At 48.0% G+C, this 20,561-nt stretch overlaps 2 protein-coding genes across 2 annotated transcripts; both read left to right on the forward strand.

Moving 5' to 3' along the window:
• Positions 1 to 12,927, forward strand: INHBC (inhibin subunit beta C). Its single transcript, XM_059683359.1, has 2 exons — positions 1 to 441; positions 10,903 to 12,927. The coding sequence occupies exons 1-2, from the start codon at positions 129 to 131 to the stop codon at positions 11,646 to 11,648; spliced, it is 1,059 nt and encodes a 352-aa protein (XP_059539342.1). The 5' UTR covers positions 1 to 128; the 3' UTR covers positions 11,649 to 12,927.
• A 4,211-nt stretch (positions 12,928 to 17,138) lies between these two features.
• INHBE (inhibin subunit beta E) lies at positions 17,139 to 19,711 on the forward strand. Its single transcript, XM_059683360.1, has 2 exons — positions 17,139 to 17,709; positions 17,975 to 19,711. The coding sequence occupies exons 1-2, from the start codon at positions 17,412 to 17,414 to the stop codon at positions 18,730 to 18,732; spliced, it is 1,056 nt and encodes a 351-aa protein (XP_059539343.1). The 5' UTR covers positions 17,139 to 17,411; the 3' UTR covers positions 18,733 to 19,711.
• The last annotated feature ends 850 nt before the right edge of the window (positions 19,712 to 20,561 follow it).

Below are 20,561 nucleotides of genomic sequence, written 5' to 3' on the forward strand. Positions count from 1 at the left end.
AGCTGGACACAGTCTCCTTTCCCAGCCTCTGGCGGCCAGGACAGAATCAAGACCACAGCTGCTGAGACCCTGAGCCCGGGGTTGTGGCCTTCTCTCACTGTGTCCCTCCAGGAGGGCCTCCCCCAACAATGACCTCCTCATTGTTCCTGGCCTTCCTATTCCTGGCTCTGGCCACAGTGGCCACTACCAGAGCTGACCGTCAGTGCCTGGCATGTGGGGAGCATGCCTTGGACCTGCAGAGCCAGCGGGAGCTGCTTCTCCCCCTTGCCAAGAGAAGCATCTTGGACAAGCTGCACCTCAACCAGCGCCCAACGCTGAGCCGGCCAGTGTCCAGAGCGGCTCTGAGGATAGCGCTGCAGCGCCTCCACGGGCGCCCACAGGGGGCGCTTCCAGAGGCTGACAGGGGACAGGAATATGAGATCATCAGCTTTGCCGAGACAGGTGGGTTACTGATCTGTAGATCTTCCTCAAAACCTGACCTCTCAAGGAAAGGAAAAGTGTCCTCCCCAACCTAACCCCTGACTTCCTCCCCCAAACCATCCCAACTCTTTCTTCCCATGACCTGTAATCTCCTAATCCAGGATTCCCACTACCCTGCCCCCATCCCTCCCCCCTCCGCCCCCAGTCTCTCTCTCTTGTGATTTAGACATGACCAATGGGCAACTGGGATGTAGGTAAATTTCACTTTGTTTAAAATTGCCTGCCCCCATCTCCTTTAGCTCCTCTCTCTAAAGACCCCACAAACTTCCCCAGGCTGTGGTGTGAGCCCATCCACTTCCTGGGCCTGAACCCAGAGGCTAGCAGCCGTGGGCAAACTACGGCCTGCGGGCCAGATCCGGCCCGTTTGAAATGAATAAAACTAAAAAAAAAAAAGGACCATACCCTTTTATGTAATGATGTTTACTTTGAATTTATATTAGTTCACACAAACACTCCATCCATGCTTTTGTTCCGGCCCTCCGGTCCAGTTTAAGAACCCATTGTGGCCCTCGAGTCAAAAGTTTGCCCACCCCTGGAGGCTGGAGGCTGGGGCCTCTGCCTTTTCTCTGGCCCAGGATCCAACTTCTTCATCTCCTCTCCCCCAGATGCCTCATTTGGGTAAAAGGACAAAAGAAAAACTCCAGGACTATAATACCTCTCCACCCTACCCCTGCCCTCTTGCCTTGATACCTCAGTTACACACATCAGAACAGGGTCAAAATGGGACATAGAAGGGTGGATAGAGGATAGAAGAGGAGAGTTACTTCCATGGAGGGGAGAGGAGTTGGAGAATTTAGTGGACAGCTGGAAAGATCAAGAATTCGGAGACAGTACCCTAGAAACAGAACACAAAGTGATCTATTTGTCCTCTGAGCTTCCTACAAGCGCTTTCTTAGGTATGAAGGCCCTTTCCATTCCTGGCCCCTTCCTCCTGGTCGGTACTTCAAGACCTAGCACTCCCATTCTCAAAAAACCTACCCTGACCTAAGGGTGAGATGCTCCCTTACCTTGAACCAGAACTCTCTGTGTGAAATTGTCTATTTTCAGGTTTTCTATAAAGCCTGTCTTCCAATAGGATATCAACCCTGAGGTCAGGAACTGTCATTTATTCCTCATGTTATCACCAGAGGCTAGTATATAGTAAAAATAACTTACACTTACAATGTTTACTGTGTTTTAAGCCTTTTACATATACTAATGCCTTAAGATCCTTACAACAGCTCAGCGAGGCAAGTACTATCATCACCCCCATTTTAGAGGTGATGAAACTGAGGCACATAGAGGTTGAGTAACTTGCTAAAGTTCACATGACTGGTAAGTGGTGAAGCCAGTCATGGCTCTGGAATCCATGGCCTTGGGCACTAGCACTCTGCCTCTCCCAAACATAATAGATGCCCAATAAACACTGGTTGCGTTAAACAATCAAATCACATTGCAGGTCAGCTTGACCATAGTCTAGAGTCCCCAGTAATGGATGAGACCTTATTCTAATTCAAAATGTGCTTCTGTTCATGATTAAGAACACAATTCTAGAGCCAAATAGCCTGGGCTCAAATCCTTGCTCAGACACTTATTACTGTGTGACCTGGGTTGTTAATAGTCAGTTTTCTTATGTGTAAAATAGGGATAACTGGAGGATAGTTGAGATAATTAAATAAGCTAATACAGGTAATGTACTTAGAAGACTAAGGTGGGAGGGAACAGGAAATAGAAGACTTAGCTCCTGCCCATGAGGGGTTTAGGTGCTGCTGCTGCTGGAAATAAGTTAATCCTATATAATAAAAGCCTAATATGCTAAGTGTCTGGTTGGCCATTCAACCATTCAAAGCATAATATGCTAATGATATGCTAAGGCAGCTCCACCGCTCGCTATGACATGCACTGACCACCAGGGGCAGACAGTCAACTGGTCGACAAGTCACTATGACATGCACTGACCACCAGAGGGCAAATGCTCCAACCAGTAGGTTAGCTTACTGCTGGGGTTCAGCCCCCATCAGGACTGAGCAAGATGGGCTGGACACGCCCTGGAGTCCCTCCCTAGCTGGCCAACCTTCCACTTCCCACCCCGGCCCCACACACGAGCTGCCCCGTGGTGGTCAGTGCACTCGCATAGGGGGAGCGCCACTTAGCCAGAAGCCAGGCTCAAGGCTGGTGAGTGCAGAGAATGCAGAAGTGGTGGCAGGAGCCTCTCCTGCCTCGGCTGCAGGTGGGCGGTAAGGAGTAAAGTGTCCCAGACTTCGAGAGCCTGGGACTGTGAGAGGGATGTCTGGCTGCTGGCTTAGACCCGATTCCCAGGGAGATCGGGCCTAAGCCAGCAGGTGGACATCCCCCAAGGGGTCCCGGACTGTGAGAAGGTGCAGGTCGGGCTGCAGGACACCCCCCATGCACAATTTTCGTGCACCAGGCCTCTAGTTAGAATATAAGGCAGAATGAAATAAATGCTGCCTGAGGGCACAAGAGTTTGCTGGGCCAGGATTAACTCATTGGAACCTGGTGAGACAGGGAGGTCTTTCAGAAGATTGCAAATGGGCTGCCATTATAGAGTAAGTTTGACTTCAAATGGGTAGAAAATGGTAAATAACATCCAAAATGAAGGGGGAAAACAGGTAAAAGTCTAAAGGAGTAGATTGCATTTGGAGTTGAAAAATAGGTGGACAGATGGCCATGAACCATGAATCCCTTGAACACTGATCCTGGCTGGTTTTGGTTTTTTCCACCTTTGTATCCCTGACACTTAGCCCAGTTCCTGGCACATTGCAATAATAATGATGGTTGCCATGCATTCCGTGTACCTGCCTCACCTAGTGTAACTCTCACAACCACCCTATAAAGTAGACTTTAGAATTCCCATCTTATGAATGCAAAAACTGAGATTCAAAGAAGATTATTTACACGGCCAAGGTCATACAGCGTGGAAGGGGCAGAATTCAAACACAATTCTCTCTGACTTCAAAGTCTGTATACTTTCCACATATTTGCTAATCAATAATGATTACAATGTTCAGGCCAGAGGGGACCTGATCTGAGATGAAGTTTGCAGGTGAGAATGACTGATGCCTGGATTTCACCTTTCACATTTAAATATTTTAGCCTGAAGTTTTCATTTCAATTCATTTAAGTTATCTGAAATAAAGATCTGAACATTGTTCTTGCTGGAAGTATGAAGAGAGAGAGTTTGAGGCTCTGGGGAAACTAGGGTAGGGGGCTTCAATGGTGTCCTGGAACTGGCTCATACTGGCTCATGAGAGCTGATTGTGAATATCTTCCAACTTTGCACCCAGAGACATCACATTGATAGTTTGAAATCAGTCATGGTGGGAGAATTTATACCACAGAAATTGGCAAATACTACAAATCAGGGTACTTTCCCCCCTCTAGAATCCAGTTGTTAAATATTTACCAGCACACCACTGCTTGTGACCTAAAATTACAAGTTAACTGCCTCCCACACACCTAATATACAATGCTGAGACAAGACTGGATATCCGTAATAGATACTCCTGTTCAAAATGGGAGATGGGGAAGCACAGAGCAGTCACTGAGCCATGCAAGTTCTGATATTTAGCCAGGCACATATCTCAGTCTATCCCAGCTCCAGGATTCCCTTGGTTAGTGCCTGATTCTGCTGCTCCCTGGTAGGATTTTCCTCTCCTCTCAGGAAGAGTCCACCGCTGCTCTCCTTGGCTTCTAGAGCCACTCTCTCAGCACCCTCTGAGATGTCTTTCCTTTCAAATAAGAAGTGGCCTGTGCTCGTGAGAAGTTGGGGGCCCACAGGCCTCTTTTCACTTTGAATTGTCTCTGTCCCTTTAGTCCAGGGGTCCTCAAACTACGGCCCGCGGGCCACATGCGGCCCGCCGAAAATATGTATCCGGCCCGCTGGGTGTTTTTGCTGCCGCTGCCTGTTGCTTAGCAGCCGACTAGTTTTTTTTAAAACTATAGTCCGGCCCTCCAACGGTCTGAGGGACAGTGAACTGGCCCCCTGTTTAAAAAGTTTGAGGACCCCTGCTTTAGTCCAAATTGGTACTGCTTTCACTATTAAAATTATCTTTAAAACTCCGTGGGCCTTCTAAATAATAAATTATAGTCTACTCAATTAGACAAAAGGCACTCCACTCTGTCAAAACAGACCCCTACTTGTGCTACAAGTCAGGGTGTTGTGGGGCACAACTCTTAAGATTCTTAGAAACCCTTTTGTCCAGCTGAGAGGGTCTACAGAACATCAACTTAAGCTTTAGAGCTTAACAAAGAAGTGAGATCACAGCTAAGGGCCTTATGGCTGACCCTGTGTTTGTTTTTATCTTCACACTGAGGCCATGTTTTACGGGCAGTGCCCTGGATTTGATTTTTGCCTTGAGAACGTATCTCATTTGAAGAACTTTTTGCCAGACAGAGAAACAAGGAATGAAAAAATATTTTATTGTTCAATCTAGCAAGTCCTGTTTGAAATATTCTATCGAAATCCTGCTTGAAAAGTTAACAGTTCTTGCGATAAGGCAGCTAAAATAAGCCAAATGACACTTCCAGCATTCTGCCTGGAAATATCTTCAGCTAAATTCACAACTTTGTTAGATATCATTTCTAGCTTCCAAGTTATCACAGCTGATAGCCAATACATAATACAGTGTCCCCTTTCTCTGGCTTCCAATAGCAATTTTCTCACTGCTCTAACTGCCTTCACTAACACTCTCCTCACCACCCTTACAACCTCTGCCTGCCACCCAATCCCAAAGCCAGTGCTACATATTTTAGGTCTTTATTATGGAACACCCTACTTCTGATACTAGTTTCTGTTTCAGTTATCCATTAATATAACAAAGAAGCCCAAATACAGAGGCCTAAAAGAAAAAATTCAATATTTTTCATGATTTTGTGATTTGACTGGGCTTATCTGGACAGTTCTGGTCCACATAGGCTAGCTGAGATCGCTCATGTAACCACATTCAGGCAGGAGCTCAGATGGGGCTAGAAGATTGAACATCTAAGATGGTCTCTGATTTTCCACATGGCTTCTCATCATTCAGTAGTCTCTCCCAAGTTTCTCTGAAGCCAAGTTGCTGGCTTCCAAAAAGATGAAGCCTCAGTGTATAAACTTCTGCTTGCACTATGCTTGCCTGTGTCTCGTTGGCCAAATCAAATCACATGGCCAAGACAAGAATTAATATGGGAAGAAATGGCACAAAGCTATGAACATTGGGAGCTGTTGTTCATTGGGAGCCAACGATGTAATAGTCTACCACAACCCCTGTGGGTCATATGTCTGCCTGCCATAACTGGAGTGACTTTATTTTTTTTAATTGTTTTATTGCTTAAAGTATTATAAAGAGTATCACATATGTCTCCTTTTTTTCCCGCCCTTAACAATCCCCCGGCCTCCCCTACCCCCCAGTGTCTTCTGTCCATTGGTTATGCTTATATGCATGCATACAAGTCCTTCGGTTGATCTCTTACCTCCACCCCCTCCCGCCCCTCAACCCTCCCCGGCTTTCCTGCTGTAGTTTGACAGTCTGTTCGAGGCAGCTCTGCCTCTGTGTCTACTTTTGTTCATAAGTTTATAATGGTCTTTATTATCCATGAGTGAGTGAGATTATGTGGTGTTTTTCCTTCATTGACTGGCTTATTTCACTTAGCATAATGCTCTCCAGTTCCATCCATGCTGTTGCAAATGGTAAGAGTTCCTTCCTTTTTACAGCAGCATAGTATTCCATCGTGTAGATGTACCACAGTTTTCTAATCCATTCATCTACTGATGGGCACTTAGGCTGTTTCCAGATCTTAGCTATGGTGAATTGTGCTGCTATGAACATAGGGGTGCATATATCCTTTCTGATTGGTGTTTCTGGTTTCTTGGGATATATTCCTAGAAGTGAGATCACAGGGTCAAATGGGAGTTCCATTTGTAGTTTTTTGAGGAAACTCCATACTGTCTTCCATAGTGGCTGCACCAATCTGCATTCCCACCAGCAGTGCACGAGTGTTCGTTTTTCTCCACATCCTCTCCAGCACTTGTCATTTGTGGATTTGTTGATGATAGCCATTCTGACAGGTGTGAGATGGTACCTCATTGTTGTTTTGATTTGCATCTCTCGGATGATTAGTGACTTTGAGCAAGTTTTCATATGTCTCTTGGCTTTCTGAATGTCCTCTTTTGAAAGGTGTCTAGGTCCTTTGCCCATTTTTTGATTGGATTGTTTATCTTCCTTTTGTTAAGTTGTATGAGTTCCCTATAAATTTTGGAGATTAGTCCCTTATAAGATATAACATTGGCAAATACGTTTTCCCCTGCAGTGGGTTTTCTTGTTGTTTTGTTGATGGTTTCTTTTGCTGTGCAGAAGCTTTTTATTTTGATGTAGTCCCATTTGTTCATTTTCTCTTTAGTTTCCAATGCCCTAGGAGCTGTATCGGTGAAGAAATTGCTTCGGCATATGTCTGAGATTTTGTTGCCTTTGAATTCTTCTAGTATTTTTATGGTTTCTCGTCGTACATTTAAGTCCTTTATCCATTTTGAGTTTATTTTTGTGTATGGTGTAAGTTGGTGGTCTAGTTTCATTTTTTTGCATGTATCTGTCGAATTTTCCCAACACCATTTATTGAAGAGACTATCTTGACTCCATTGTATGTTCTTGCCTCCTTTGTCAAATATTAATTGAGCATATTGGTTCGGGCCGATTTCTGGGCTCTCTATTCTATTCCATTGATCTATATGTCTGTTCTTGTGCCAGTACCAGGCAGTTTTGAGAACAGTGGCTTTGTAATACAGCTTGATATCTGGTATTGAGATCCCACCTACTTTGTTCTTTCTCAGGATCGCTGCAGCTATTCGGGTCTTTTTTTATTCCAGATGAATTTTTGGAGAGTTCGTTCTAGGCCTGTGACATATGCCGTTGGTATTTTAATGGGAAGTATGTTGAATTTATAGTTTGCTTTGGGTAGTATGGATATTTTAATGATGTTGATTCTACCAATCCAAGAACATGGTATGTTCTTCCATCTGTTTATGTCTTCCTCTATCTCTTTTTTCAACGTCCTGTAGTTTTCTGAGTAGAGGTCTTTTACTCCTTAGTTAAGTTTATTCCTAGGTAGCTTAATTTTTTTGGTGCAATGGTAAATGGGATTGTTTTCTTAGTCTCTCTTTCTGTAAGTTCACTATTGGTGTATAGAAATGCCATAGATTTCTTGGTATTAATTTTGTATCCTGCTACACTACCGAATTCATTTATTAAGTCTAATAGTTTTTTGATGGAGTCTTTAGGGTTTTTTATGTATAATATCATGTCATCTGCAAATAAGGACAGTTTTACTTCTTCTTTTCCAATTTGGATGCCTTTTTGGAGTGACTTTAGAGATCCTAACAGTAAGGTGCTCAGTGACCTAGCAAGAAAAGATTAGTTAGGCCAATCAGACTCTTCTAGGATTTTGGAATTGGGACACTGAAAGATCAGCTCACTTAGCTAGGAAGAGGTGAGTAAAAGGTTCTGTAGACTCAGGACCTGGAGCCACCATTTTGGGAGTTGAGAAAGCTGATGAGTATAGAAGCAGAAGAAGTATATCCAAGCCAGCTAGAATATAAACTCCATGAAGGTAGAGATTGTGCCGTATGGTTCACCATTATATGATTCACTTAGTACATAGTCAGCACCCAAAATTTGTTGAATGAATGGTCTTTTATTTCTTTAATTCTTATTTTACACTGACACCAGAGTTACTTGCCAAAAATTTGGCTAGATCATGAAATTCACCATCTCAAAAACCTTATTAGTGAAGAAAGTCCAAATTTTCAGAAAGAAAAGAATGAAGTAGACTTACACAGAAACAGAGATGAGGGAGATCATAATGGCTCTGAGAGCTGTCAAAAGCTGTCTTATTCCTGACATTCCAATTCACATGAAGCCTAGTTGAACTTTATTTTCTGCCCTTTTATGTCCATGAAAGTGCCAGTGGCATTCCCACAATAAAGCATCCTTTACTTGATAAAGAAAAAAAGGGTAGCTTAGATCAAATCATAATGGGCTTATGACCGCTTCCTAAAAGAGTTTGGGCTTTCTTCAATAATAAAGTTTTTGAGATGATGAATTTCATGAATTAAAGAGAGAGGAAGGGAGCGGGAGAAAGAGATACATCCATGAGAGAAACATCGATCTGCTGCCTCCTGCATGCCCCCTACTGAGGACTGAGCCCACAACCTGAGCCACAACCTGGGCATGTGCCCTGACCTGCAATCCAACTGACAACCTCTCAGTGCATTGTATGCTCAACCAACTGAGCCTCACCTGCCAGGGCTAGACACCTGATTTTTTTTAAGTCACTTTGGAGCAAAAGGGTAGGTAATTACTATTATTTTTTATAAATCAATCAAAATTATACCTTTTTTGTCAGATTAGCAAAAATATATATTTTTGGTATGAAGCAGAATTTTAGTAATTAGTTTGTGTGCCATGAGATGAAAAAGGTTGAAAATCACTGAACTAATGTATAGTAAAGGAGACAAGATCAGTGAAATTATATTGTGAATTGGAGGTAGATTTGACAGTTCTTGCAGATAATTTCAAAGTTGGAGATGAGAGCAATCAAGGTTTTGGCTTAAGCAATGCATTTATATGGAAGGAGGAGATTGGAGAAGGAATAGGTTTTGGGAGATAAATCTAGAATTCTTCTTTGAACATGAAAAGCTTGAAATATCATTGGCTATCCAAGTAGGTTATCAGATCAGCAGTGGTATATACAAGCCTGGGGCTTGGGGAGAAATCAGGTCCAGGGATATATATTTGGGAGTCATCAGCATACAGATGAAATTAAAAGCCATGGGAATTGATGAGACCATTCTGAGGGAGAGTATAGATATAGAAGAGAAAGGAGAAGAGAGCTCAGGACTTCCAACATGTAGAGGTCAGACAGAGAAAGAGGAGTTGTCAGCAAAAAAAGATCAAAATGGAGTGGCCAGAGTCACAAAAGCCAGGAAGGGGAAAAAAACTATTTCAAGAAAGAGGGAATGGTTAAGTATGTCAAACACTGCTTAAAGGTCAAGTAAGATGAATATAAAGAGATGAAACCATTGGACTTGGCAACATGGCAGGTGTTGGTGAACCTGACAAGAGTAATTTCAGTGGAGTGGAGGGAATAGAAACCCAATGAAAGTGTTTCAATGGAGCAGGTGAGGGATGAAGAGGGGAACAGTGGCAGTCATAAGAGGGTTAGGGAGAAATGCATAGACATTAGAACTACTGTGGTGAGGGACTGGATAAGGGGAATGGGGGAGGTGGCCATGGGGTTTCCAGAGATGATAAGAAGGGTAGTGGCACCACCAATTCTAAGAACAAAAAGAGAGATCAGCGAGAAAGAAAATAATGATTTCCATTTGGGACAAATTGATTTTAATGTGCTGGCAGGACATTTATGTGTCCTGAAGCTTGGTGATTCCCAAATCTATATGTCCAGTCCGGAGGTGCAAAATGGATTTGAGAATCACCAGAATAAAAGTTGTTTTGGCTGACCATGAGTGTGGGTAAGAGCTCTCCTCAGTATAAAAGGCAAACTTTGGAGAACTCTTGCATTAAAGTGCTGGTCAGAGAAAGAAAAGCCAGCAAAGAAAATCAAGGAAGAATCAAACGAGAGTTGTGTAATGAAAGCCAAGAGAGAAAAGACTTTTAAGGAGGAAAGTGTAGTCAGCAATGTGGTCACGAATAAGCAGAGTGTTCAAGCATTGCCGGGGTCCAACCCCAGCAGGTCCAGGGGTTCCCCAAAGGTGTGGACGGAGTCGGCGAAGAAGGAATGACACGGAGACAGCGTTCAGTTGATCAGCAGCCTAGCCAGGATCTCTAGCCAAGTTCTGGTCTCGATTTCCAGAGAGGTTCTGCTGTTTATTGTCTTGTTACATCCGTATTTATACCAGTTGATTTTAATCCTGTGAATTTCTATTACAAAGGTTAGGGCGTTTCTTATCTCCATTCCAGGGAGTAAAGATTATGTAGCTTAAGCATGATTGTTTGTAGTGATTAACTACCCGCCTGGCACTTAGTTAAGGAGTTTCATCCCCTCCCTGACTTCAGGGAAAAATTCCTACCTGGGGAAACAACCTTTCTCGGAGGGGTGACCTTGGTTAAAACACACAGCGCTAAGGGGAGCAAACATATTAAGAACAGTATGCTATATATGCCAGGTCCCTTGAAACATATGCTGTGCAGATGTTTCTTTCCTGCAGCGACTGTGTCAAGCAGCAAGGATGGACCGGCTTCCGGCAAAGCGTGCGGAGAATAGAGAGGTAGCTGGTAAGAATTGACATTCAGATAAAAACAAAAATCTAGCATATAAATATTCAACTAATAATTATGATGTAAATGAATAAAGCTTCACTCACTGGAAAAAAAGAAAAAAAAGAATTGACACTCAGAACATCACAATGACTGGGGCTTCTTGTGTCCACAGGCTTCTCCAACATCAACCAGACTCGTCTTGACTTCCACTTCTTCTCTGATAGAACTGCTGGTGGCATGGAGGTCCAGGAGGCTAGCCTCAGGTTCTTTGTGCAGCTCCCTCCCAATACCACCTGGACTTTGAAGGTGAGGGTCCTTGTGCGAGGTTCCCATGAAGCCAACCTCACTTTGGCCACTCAGCACCTGCTAAAGGTGGATACCAGTGGCTGGCACCAGCTCCTTCTGGGGCCTGAAGCTCAGGCTGCCTGCAGCCAGGGACACCTGACCCTGGAGCTTGTACCTGAAGGCCAGGTAGCCGAGAGCTCAGTCATCCTGAGCGGGGCTGCCCAGAGGCCTTTTGTGGCAGCCCGGGTGAGAGTTGGGAGCAAGCACCGGATTCGACGTCATGGCATCAACTGCCAGAGTGGGTCCAAGATGTGCTGTCGACAAGAGTTCTTTGTGGACTTCCGTGAGATTGGCTGGCATGACTGGATCATCCAGCCTGAGGGCTACTCAATGAACTTCTGCACAGGGCAGTGCCCACTGCATGTAGCAGGCATGCCTGGCATTGCTGCCTCCTTTCACACCACCGTGCTCAATCTTCTCAAGGCCAACGCAGCTACAGGCACACCTGGAGGGGGCTCATGTTGCGTGCCCACAGTCCGGCGCCCCCTGTCTCTGCTCTACTATGACAGGGACAGCAACATTGTTAAGACTGACATACCTGACATGGTGGTTGAGGCTTGTGGGTGCAGTTAGTCTACGTGTGGGATGGGAAGCCCAAGGTGGGGTAGACAAATATGCCCCCACAGAGGTGCCCTTCCCTGAGAACAGGGACTGGCTCCATTATTGCCTCTGTACAGGAGGTGCAACCCCTCTTCCTGAGCAACCTACGGAAATTATTTCAACTTTGACTTGAGGAGATCTTCATCTAAAGAGAGTCACTGTGCCTGGCTGGGGTAGCTCAGTGGTTGAGCATTGACCCATGAACCGGGAGGTCATGATTCGACTCCCCATCAGGGCACATGCCCTGGTTGCAGGCTAGATCCCCAGTAGGGGGCAGGTAGGAGGCAGCTGATCAATGATTCTCTCTTATGGTTTTCTATCTCTCTATCCCTCTCCCTTCCCCTTTCTAAAATCAATAAAAACTTAATTTTTAAAAACTCAACCTTTAAAAAATAAATACATACCTACATAACCACCAGCCTCTCTCCAAGAGGACAGTCCATCAAGCAAGCCCCACATGCTCAACTGCCATCCCAGAGACTCTGATCCACCTCCAACCATAAGCAGTGCAACCCAGGCAGACACCCATAACCTACTCTTAATCTACACCATAATCCACAATGCTTCCCTGCCCTTTCCACTCAGTGCCCCTCCCTCTCTAAATAATTTGACCCAGCCCCTCCCCTTGATTTTCTGGATCTCCAGAGAGCCCCCTCCTTGGTTTCACCAAAGATTAGATCATTACTCTCCAAAATGAGGCTCATTTCTCTCTGTGTCTTGAGTCCCTTTCCTTCTTACTTGCCCGGGTAGCCCACCTAAGGCTTTCTTGGCACACCTACATCCATTCTTTAGCCTTCCCTGCCCTGCTCTATGGGCTTGGGGGCTGACTCATCTGAGTTCCTTTCGCCCCTGCTTCCTGCCGAATTTGACTAAGGGAAGACACAAGCAAGAAGTCCAAATTGTTCTTATTCGTGCAGCCTAGGTGCCGTGGTTCTGTGTGACTGTGGCTGTGACTATGTCCCTACAGCTCCTGTCTGGCTCCTCTCTTCCATGGCTGCAGCTTTGCCTGGGTTCTGACGTCACTGCTTCCGTGCTAAAGGCTTATAATGGCTCTCCACTCTTACTAGCACCTCGGTGCTTCAATATCCCTCATTGGTTCCCTTAACCCTGCCCATACCTCTGTAAAGAAGTCAGTGCTCAGCTGGTGTTGCTCAGTGGTTAAGTATCAACCCATGAACCAGGAGGTCAGAGTTTGACTCCTGGTAGGAGGTGTGCAGGAGACAACCGATCAATGATTCTCATCATTGAAGTTTGTCTCCCTTTCCCTTCCTCTTTCTGAAATCAATTAAAAAAAAATTATTTTTTAAAAAAAGAAGTCTTGCCCTGACCGGTTTGGCTCAGTGGATGGAGCATCAGCCTGCGGACTGAGGGGTCCCGGGTTCGGTTCCGATCACGGGCATGTACCTTGGTTGCAGGCACATCCCCAGTTGGGGGTGGGCAGGAGGCAGCTGGTCGATGTTTCTCTCTCATCAATGTTTCTAACTCTCTATCCCTCTCCCTTCCTCTCTGTAAAAAAAAAAAAAAAATCAATAAAATATATTTTAAAAAAATAAAAATAAAAAAAGAAGTCTTTCATTAACTCTTCTCGGTGATGCAAACACAGACAGCTAAGTGGGTCTTTTGTCTCCTGTCAGAACCCCAACTGACAGGCCAGAAGACAGCCTGCCTGCTGTGTCCGTTTCTGCTTTCTCCTCAGGTTCCTCAGGGCTGAGCTATTCCTTCCCCAGGCTGCCTCCCCTCCTTTGTTAGGCCCCCTGCACCCTTTTGGAACCACCTTTGCTGGTCTCAAGGCTAATAAAGACCTGGGTTTTACCTGCTCCTCTCTTCCCCCTGTACTCACAGATCACTGCTCAATAAGAAAGTAGGCCAACAACCTGTGGGGATACAGGTGGTGGGAGGCAGAGGAATGGTTCAGACATGGCTGCCTTGCTTTCACCAACTCTCAGGCCTCCATCCAGGAGTACTGATTGGAAGCTGGAACTGGCTAAGGGCCACTAGAGTAGGGCAGGGAGAAAAAAAGGAAGGCCTGGAGTGAGAAGAGGGAGGCATTTGCTTTACGACTGGGTTTCTGGGTTCTCTCTAGACCAGACATTTTCAACCGGTATGCCGCAAAATTTTTAAAAACATTCAATACCTGACAACAACAACAATAGCCATCTTGTGTGAATGCCTTGTCTTGACCCATAAATACATAGGTCATATAATAGAGTTGCATCTTATTGGTCACATCACATAATAAGGTTGCAGTGTCCATTTAAGGTTGTCTGATTAACTCTTAGTACCAGAAATCCTTATTTACAAGTATAGATGTTCGATTTTTTTAATTGATTTTTAGAGAGAGAGAAAGGGAGAGGGAGAAAGAGATACATCCATGAGAGAAACATCCATCTGCTGCCTCCTGCATGCCCCCTATTGGGGATCGCGCCCACAACCTGAGCCACAACCTGGGCATGTGCCCTGACCTGCAATCCAACTGACAACCTCTCCATGCATTGGATGCTCAACCAATTGAGCCACACCCGCCAGGGTTAGATATCTAATTTTTTTTTAAGTCACTTTGGAGCAAATAAAGGTAGGTAATTACTTTTTTTTTTTTGTAAGTCAGTCAAAAGTATACCTTTTTTGTCATATGAACAAAAACTATATTTTTGGAATGCCGCAGAATTTTAGTAATTAGTTTGTGTGCCATGAGATGAAAAAGGTTGGAAATCACTGCTCTAGACCTTTGCCCTCTTCCCCCACCATTTCCTCCCTTTGGTTCGACAGCCCTGCACCACGGGTCGATATTGTCTGCAGCCCAAGGCCGAGATTTTGCAAAACCCATGTGTCCTTTGGGTTACGTGATGTCTGTGTTTGCTCAGCTTATAACCCCCTTCTACCAGCGTCTGAGGTCCTTGGAATAGGAACCCTAGAGGAGAAAGTCTGAAAGGGACGTCGGGGGGGACTGCCAGGCTGAGCTGTGGGGTTTCCTGAGCAACCTCGTGGGGGTTATCCCACCTTTACCTTGAGATCTCCATCTAAGGAGAGAATTTAAGGGAATCTTCTGGTGCCTCTCCCTTCACCCACCGAACTCCCCTCCCTCCCACCACTTCAGTCCCCAGAGCCGAGACTAAGGTGAGGTAGAGTGAAGCACTCACTTTAGGGGCAAAATTTAAGGGGAGGCCAAAAAATCCAACAATAAAAAGAAATAATATTTTAATTCAATATTTTTCAAACATCAAGATTAATACCAAAAAAATCCATGATGGAAAAAAAAAAAGTCAAATTTTAAAATAAGCACAGGATCGGTGTTCTTTCCTTTCTTCCGTGGCTCTGCCTTCTGTAACAAGGAGAAAGAGTGGGTATGTCTTTCAAACCTTTTCTTCCAGAGTCCCCTGAGTCCCTAACTCTAGACTGTCAGACTTTTCTCATTTAGGCAAGATAATCACTCAGGGTTCTTCTACTTCCTTACCCACCCCTCAGCCTTGTCGCCACCCCCCAGCCCCAACCAGGTTGGTGGTAGGGCGGGCCAGGGAGGCAGATGGCTGGAGTATTTATAACTCAGGAGCACTTCTTGGGAAAAGTGACTAAGATGCTAAGAGCATATTTATAGCTGGGTTCTGACGTAAGTGTCAGCGAGGAGGTAGGGCCGAGCCAGGCACAGCAGCGAGAGGATAGGAAGAGCTGGAAAGTGGGGGCACCTGGCAGAGGGGAGAGGTGGGGTCAGAGCCTCCAGCAGCTATTTCTTGCTGCTTCCCTGAACTCTGCCTCCTGGCACCAACAGGTAAGCCCTCTGAAACACCGTCGCGGGCAAAAACCTGTCTTGCAGTTCTACAGCCCGGACCCCAGAGGGCAGAGGGCTGTCACCAGCCGGACCAACAGAGAGGGAGCTGGGGAGAGCGCCGCACAGAGGAGCTTGAATGTTTCCGGGCCTGGGGGGAAACGCAGGGAGGACAGGAGGGTCTGTAAAGCCCCCTTGTCCCTTCTCCCTGCTCCCCGCCACGGGTGCTTTGAGTTTCTAGGAAGAACCTCGCACCCATCACCAAGCTCCACTGCCACCTGCCCGTGTGATGAGGTCCAAGACCAAAGGCAGCAGTGATGCTGCTCCTAACAGCACTCTCTGCTCGCTGGCAGGGGCGGGATGTGAGAGCAGAGGGACCAGCTTCTCTGTCTCCCGCTGGGGAGCCAGGGTTCTCAGAGTGAGAGGTTGGGGAGCACTGCATCTCTCCCCTCCCCTAGTGGCCCCTTCTCTGGGAAACCGGCCAGAGCTGAGACAGCGGCTGTCAGTAGCACAGCACTGCCACACGGTGGACATCGGGGGTACTGACACCCAGCCCCCGAAGCACCACCGCTCTCTCCCTGCTGCTGGGTTAGGATGAGCAGGCTCTCTTGACAGCCCCCACCACACCCCCGCTAAATAGTGGGGAGATGAATAAAATGGGGTGGGGGCACACTTCCAAATCATACTCACTTCCTCCCTCTTCTTGAAGAAACTGGGGCATAAGGAGAAAGACTAGCATGAGGCCTTCCCTCATAGGTTCAAGGTGGAGGGGCCTGGCCCTTCCATTTACAGTCAGTGAGGGAGGGAGATAAGGAGGGCTGGGATGGAACTAAGGTTGCTGCACTTTTTGTTTGCTCTACTCTTACAAGTCCTAAACCATCCGTTTCTCATCCCCGTTAACAGAGACCTGGCACCACTTCTAGGATGTCCCACGTTTAAGCAACTCTCACGGTCCCCTGAAAGAGAACCAGCAGCTGGGTACAGGCCCCCCCCCCAAGTCCCATGCCCTCTGCCAGCCTTGGTGGACTCTGCCCTGCTGTAAGATTGCATCAACCCCACCGCCCCCACCTCTCTGGGTTTCCCCAGACATCACAGTAACATGCCAATCCCCTGCCCCTGCCCTCTTCCACGTGTGCTCCAGTCCAACTGGACTCTGGGCAGCCAGCACAGGCAGGGTCAGGGAGTGACTTCTGTGTCCCATGGCACTGCCAGCTGGGCCTGGGCAAAAGGACTCTGCTCCCCCCGCCCCCACCTGCCAACCTCCCGCCCCTGTACCAGGCCCATTGCTAAAAATAGAAACCAGAGGTGTCCTTCTAGCCCAGAGACCCCAGGGAAATAACCACTGGAACTCGCAGCTGCATCATAGCAACTGCTGCAGCAGAGGCCAAAGAGCGAGCTAGAAAGGCCGAAGGGATGCGGGGAAATTGCCCTTCCCCACCTTGCTATATGGAGTTCCCTCCCCCAAGCCCCAGACCTTGAGGGCTGACCATGTGAAATCATCCTCTTTCTTGCATCATGCGTGTCCACATTGCCCCCACCCATACCCCCACCTCAAGCTCAGTGACCAGGGCCAGATGGTGAAACCTGAGCTCCGGGGGGGGGGGGGGGGGACATCCACCCCCTGCAGGGGCTTGATGGGCAGCAGAGCTGGCCAATCTGGTGCTCAGAAGAGAGCCTGCTGGCTGACCACAAGGTGAGGGAGCCCCAGGCTGCAGGCTCTAAAGAGGCCCCAGTCAGTAGCCAGACATGAGCTGTGAGGGTCAAATTGGCAGACTGTGCTAAACACAGCTACCCATCAGACCGTCCACCCTCTACCAGGCAGCAGAAGACAGGTGGCTCTACCCCTGGCTGAGGGTAGGTGTGGCACCGCTGTCTGCCGCTGCTGTGCCCTCTTTGGCCTCCGTGCAATCAGACTCAACAGCAGGAGAACTGCCATCCGAAGCTCCCGTTTCGACACAGGGCCATTCACCAGGAACATGGGGCTCCCTGGTGTCCAGCTCCGGCTGGTGCTGCTGTGGGCACTGGCGTGGGCACAGGAGACAAGGTCTGTGTGTCCCTCCTGTGGGGGCCCCACCCTGGCACCCCAAGCAGAACGAGCGCTGGTCCTAGAGCTGGCCAAGCAGCAAATCCTGGAGGGGCTGCACCTGACCGGTCGTCCCAGGATAACTAACCCTCCACCCCAGGCAGCACTGAGCAGAGCTCTCCAGAGACTGCAGCAGGGAAGTGTGGCTTCGACGAAAGGGGAGGAGGTCATCAGCTTTGCTACCACCACAGGTGGGTGAGAGAGAGAGAGAGAGAGAGGCAGAAAGCAGGCAGGGAAAGGGAGGCAGCAAGGGAGGCTGGCAGACAAGGCAGGCAGAGCAGGGCGTGGGGGGAGGAGGAGAAGTTGGGGCAGGGACTGGGTGCAGACAATGCTAGACAGTCCCTGTTTCTTCTGAAGGTGGGTGCTGGGGAGAGCAGTGGGCAGGGCTTGCAGGAGTCTCGGAGGAGAGCCCCGTTTCTGCTCAGTCCCTCAGTCCTTTCTCCATCTTTCTGGCAGACTCCTCCACTTCAACCTGCAGCTCCATGCTCACCTTCCACCTGTCCACTCCTCGGTCCCACCAGCTGTTCCACGCGCGCCTATGGCTTCATGTACTCCCCGCCCTTCCTGGCACTCTTCCCTTGAAGATCTTTCGATGGGGCACAAGGAGGAGGCACAGAGGGTCCGGCACCTTCCTGGCTGAGCACCACATTACAAGCCCTGGCTGGCATGCCCTGACTCTGCCCTCTAGTGGCTTGAGGGGTGAGGAGTCTCGTGTCCTGAGGCTCCAACTGGACTGCAGTCCCCTAGAAGGCAACAGCACACTTGCCGGACAAGCTCAGCGCCTCCTGGACACAGAGGGAAACCAGCGGCCCTTCCTGGAGCTTAAGACCCGTCCCAGTGAGCAGGGAGCAGGCCGAGTCAGGAGGAGGACCCCCACCTGTGAACCTGAGACCCCCTTATGTTGTCGGCGAGACCATTATGTAGACTTCCAGGAACTGGGATGGAGGGACTGGATCCTGCAGCCTGAGGGGTACCAGCTGAATTACTGCAGTGGGCAGTGCCCCTCCCACCTGGCTGGCAGCCCGGGCATTGCTGCCTCCTTCCATTCTGCTGTCTTCAGCCTCCTCAAGGCCAACAACCCTTGGCCCTTGGGTACCTCCTGCTGTGTCCCTACTGCCCGGAGGCCTCTCTCTCTCCTCTACCTGAACCGCGATGGTAATGTGGTCAAGACAGATGTGCCAGATATGGTGGTGGAGGCCTGTGGCTGCAGCTAGCAAGAGGCTCTGGGGGTTGAAGTAAAGATATCAAGTTGGGGGTTTCCAGGCAAAGGGCATCTGTGGCTGGAGGCATCAGATTCCCGTTCTGCACCACCACCCAATGGCCCACCTGGCAGTATGACTGAGTTGACCTCTCTGGGACCCAAATGGACACTTTCCTAGCCAGACGCTGGTCTATTCCAGGCTGGTTGATGTGTGGGGAGCTGGGGAAAGTGTGTCCTCTGAAGGAACCTACCCAGAAAGCATGGTTTCCTGCCCTATGAGAAAATAGCAGCGGCAAGGGAGGGAGGGAGGGAAGGAGGGAGGGGAGCAGCAGGCAGAGAAAATGACTTAGTCTCTCCCGAGAAGAGAAAGTCCTCAAGTGAGAGCAGAAAGAAGCAGACTGAGGATCCAGCAGACTTGGGGCAGGGGAAACAGGCTGGCCAGGGGTCGGACTGTGGAAGTGCTTTAAGGGAGGGTCAAGAAGGAGATGGGCAAGGGCTGAGGAAGGTGTTTAGCAGAGCCCCAGAAATGGGTGTCAGGAGAGGAGAGTGCTGAGCCTGAGAAGTTCCTTGGCTTTTCCCAGTGAGAGGCAGGACCCACTGGGGAAACAAACATTTATACTTTCCTAGTAAAAATGAAGAAGAAAAATCAACCAGTGTGAGTCATAAAGGGCTGGGGTGATGGGCCAGAGCCATGGTTCTCAAGGTGTGGTCTGGGGACCCCTGGGAGGTTCCTGAGACCCTTTCAGGGGTGTCCACAGGGTCACAACTAGTTTCATAATAATACTAAGATGTTTGCCTTTTTATTTTCATGATCTCAAAAGTATTCAGTGTTTTCCAGAGGCTGGTGACATGCGATTACGTCATCTTTCTGACATTGTTAATGGGATGTGTGCTTGTGTATTCTTGTGTTACAAACTTTTTTCAGTTTTAATTTCTAATATGGTAAATTGATACAAACCACATAAACAACAGCTTGATAAACTTAAAGAGTGTAAAGTGGTCTCGAAACCAAATATTTGAGAATCGCTGATCTGGAGAAAGCAGTGTGGGGAGGAGAACGCAGTGTACCCTAAAGGAACTACCCTGGAGGGTGGGGCACATGGCTGAGACAGGAGCATGAACAGGATCCCTTCTTCTTCAGGGACCTCTGGTCCTCGTGCTTGACCCTCTGGGTATAACTGGTGTCTGGGTCAGAGAAACATGGGGGAGGGGGCTCAAATACGCTCCTAGCTGTACCTCACAGCTACTATCTATATGCGCTGGCCTCAGATCACTTCCTAGTTTCCCCTTTTCCCCTTGACCCTCAGACTGAACAGTTAGCCTTCTAACCCTCCAGCCCCAAGGAAGTGGTTCTTGGAAGCAGAGTTAGGATGTGGGAGGTCTGTCTGTAGGGTAACAGAAAATGGACCTCCCCCCCACCCGCCACCCCACCCCCCACCATGCTTTCACCCCTTTCTCATAAAGAAAGGTCAGAGAGAGTGAAATAGCTGACACTTTCCCTGCATCTGATCACCATGGCAACACAAATCCAAAGAGACACTATTAGACACTACCGCTCTGCACTAGCAGCCTCTGCCAGTCCGGTTTTGGGGGCTCATACAACCCCCTCCCTGGACTCCTAACTGGGCTTTGGTGGGGATCTGTAAACCCTATTCCTTTGGCTTCCCAAGTTTCCTCTGCCTCCAAGACTCCAGGGGGGTGTCATATGCCAAAAAGGCCAGCAGAGGGAGCAGAGAGCCTGGAAGAGCAGAAAGAGAGCGGACAGCGAAGAGGTGCGGAGGTGGCCGCAGTCCCCAGAGCTTCGAGAACAAGGAGAACCGGGGTTCCTCGGGAACAGTGCCT

This window comes from Myotis daubentonii, chromosome 2, assembly GCF_963259705.1.
Source record: "Myotis daubentonii chromosome 2, mMyoDau2.1, whole genome shotgun sequence".
NCBI classification, from domain to species: domain Eukaryota; kingdom Metazoa; phylum Chordata; class Mammalia; order Chiroptera; family Vespertilionidae; genus Myotis; species Myotis daubentonii.

What these genes read in the sequence shown, in the direction of transcription:
- INHBE (XM_059683360.1), top strand. Translation starts at nt 17,412, where the DNA reads ATGGGGCTCCCTGGTGTCCAGCTCCGGCTGGTGCTGCTGTGGGCACTG. An exon ending in CAGCTTTGCTACCACCACAG is followed by an intron (nt 17,710 to 17,974) that starts GTGGGTGAGAGA and finishes TCTTTCTGGCAG; the next exon opens with ACTCCTCCACTTCAACCTGC.
- INHBC (XM_059683359.1), top strand. Translation starts at nt 129, where the DNA reads ATGACCTCCTCATTGTTCCTGGCCTTCCTATTCCTGGCTCTGGCCACA. An exon ending in CATCAGCTTTGCCGAGACAG is followed by an intron (nt 442 to 10,902) that starts GTGGGTTACTGA and finishes TTGTGTCCACAG; the next exon opens with GCTTCTCCAACATCAACCAG.